General features: G+C 52.2%; 1 protein-coding gene across 1 annotated transcript; it reads left to right on the top strand.

Annotated features, from left to right (window-relative positions):
• Positions 1-726: 726 nt before the first annotated feature.
• LOC308653320 (proline-rich protein 23C-like) lies at positions 727-1446 on the top strand (the record flags this gene model as incomplete). Its single annotated transcript, XM_081301921.1, has 1 exon — positions 727-1446. The coding sequence occupies one exon, from the start codon at positions 727-729 to the stop codon at positions 1444-1446; it is 720 nt and encodes a 239-aa protein (XP_081158047.1).
• Between the last annotated feature and the right edge of the window lie 759 nt (positions 1447-2205).

The following is a 2205-nucleotide window of genomic DNA, read 5'->3' as shown; positions in this document are numbered from 1 at the left end:
CCAAGATCCTAACTCTAAATAAAATACATAAAGAGCTGGGGATGTGGCTCAGTGATGCAGTGCCCCCGAGTTCTAAGTACCTCCCCATCCCCTCAAAATAATAATAATAATAAAATACTCAGAACTGGAATCTTGCTTAGCATTTGTAAGTCCCTGAGTTCAATCCCCAGCAGCAGAAAGGACAAAGTGGGGGGGCACTTTAAGTAGCCTTTGGGTGGGTTGGCGGTTGGGGATTACTAGGTGCAGGGGACTTTTTGAGTGTTTTCCCCAGAATCCTGGAAGACATGAATTCTAACGTTAGCCATCTTGAAATTCTACGCCTGTTTTTATCCCTCCACGCAAGAAACACCAGTGATTCTGCCCACTAGGTATTTCCCCACAGAGACACACCACAGCCAAAGCTGTTAGCCAGCCGACTCCTCCCATCTAGGGGCGGAGCTCCGTAGGGGCGGAGCTTAGCGTGACACTGGAACTTGGGTTGCGCGGGCAATATAATTGGCCCTCCAGGGCGCATCCGGGTCAGTGCATAGTTGCAAGGTTCCAAAGTGGGACGCCAAGCACAGCAGTGGGCGCAGATCCAAAGAAGCTAGGACTGCCGCCCACTCGAAAGCTTAGCGCACCTCACCTGTCCTCTGGACCTGACTGTCAGCACGCGCAGGACCGCGCCGCCTGCGCCCCGCACTCACTTTGCCCCGAAACGGGAGCATCCACCACAGCGCTGTCGACATGGTGGGCATTCGTCCACGCAGCCCCAGCGCCTGCCCTGCGCCCTGCGGGGGACCACAGCCTGGAGGACCTGGCCCTGCCAAACGCCGCCGACTAGACGACCCTGCAGACCCTGCAGAGGCCCCGGCGGAACCCACCTTGCAAAACTCTGCAGCAGCAGCCAACGCCACCGCGCTCACCTCCGTGGTGGTTGTGGCCGCGGGCTGCTCCTTACAGGTACCCATGGACGACGGCGACCTGGTGCTACAGCCTGCGCCAAGCTCTGTCCTGCAAGTGAGTCTCCAAGGACACAACCTCATTCTGATCCCTGAGGGCCTCGTGGGAGCCACCGACCAACGCCCAGGAGGCCAGGGAGACTGTCCTGAAGACCCGGAACTGGGCGCCTTCCTGAGACCCCTCGGTGAGAACATGGTCGTCGAGCAGGGATTCTTCTGCGAATTTATGCCAGAGATCGTCAGAAAAATAGAGGCCTTCGAGGAGCAATGGATGGACCCTCCAGCCGGCCCGCAGGGGCCCATCCCATATCTCCGTGCTTGGGCCCCCACCCCTAGTCCAGTGAGGCGCTCTTCTAATCCCGCCTACGACGTGGATTTCCACCTTCTGAGGCCCTTCCCCACCTCACCACTGCAACCTCTACCTCCCTCTCCAAGTTCAAGTCCCCAGGTGCGTCCTCAGCGCTCTCCAGGCCCTAGGAGCAAAGCCTGCAGACGTCTGTTCTAGGAAGAAAGGAACTTCTCCCCACCCCACCACCGGACCCAACTCCTGGACACTCTCCTGGGGGGCCTGCTGGATCCCCAGAGCCCCTCAATAGTCAGCAATTCTGTGCTGACAATTGTTTTTTCTGTACCCGATTGTAAGGAAATAAAGACATCAGGAAGAGAAGGCAGATTCCACATTTCATCTTGGAAATGGAAAATCTTCAGGAAAACCAAAAACTGTGTTTACAGATTTGGGGGATTCTTCACAGGATCATTCTCTAAACACACACACACACACACACACACACACACACACACACCATTTCCCTGCATTTTGTAGACGTTGTTTTCTCTCAAATGCACTTTTAAACTCATGTCGCCATTCCCCTCTTTTTTCCCCAAACCAAGAAAGCACTGGCTTTCTTATGCTGTGAGTTTCCTTCTGTGTTTTCCCATGGATTTATGAAGACATTCAGCCATAGCATGTCTAGTTCTTGATTTTTCCAGCTGCTGCCCCAGTGAACTGCCAAATACTATGATGGTTGCCACATCTGATTGTATGGTGTTTGTTCTCAGCAGTCTCTTAACCTGTTGAAGAAATTCTCTTCCAATCTTACTTCTTAATGTAAATGAGATTTATGTGGAATTTTATCAGATGTTGTCAGCATGCATTGGAATATATTTTTTAAATAAGTTCATCTGGTGATTTAAACCAATAGACTGATGGAAATGTTTGCTTTACTGCTATTCCACAGTGTTTTCTACCATTTAAATTGTACCC

This window comes from Spermophilus citellus (genome assembly GCF_964194105.1).
Source record: "Spermophilus citellus genome assembly, chromosome: 7".
In the NCBI taxonomy this organism is placed as follows: domain Eukaryota; kingdom Metazoa; phylum Chordata; class Mammalia; order Rodentia; family Sciuridae; genus Spermophilus; species Spermophilus citellus.
The sequence above is the reverse complement of the archived record's forward strand: the minus strand, read 5'-3'. Positions and strand labels throughout refer to the sequence as shown.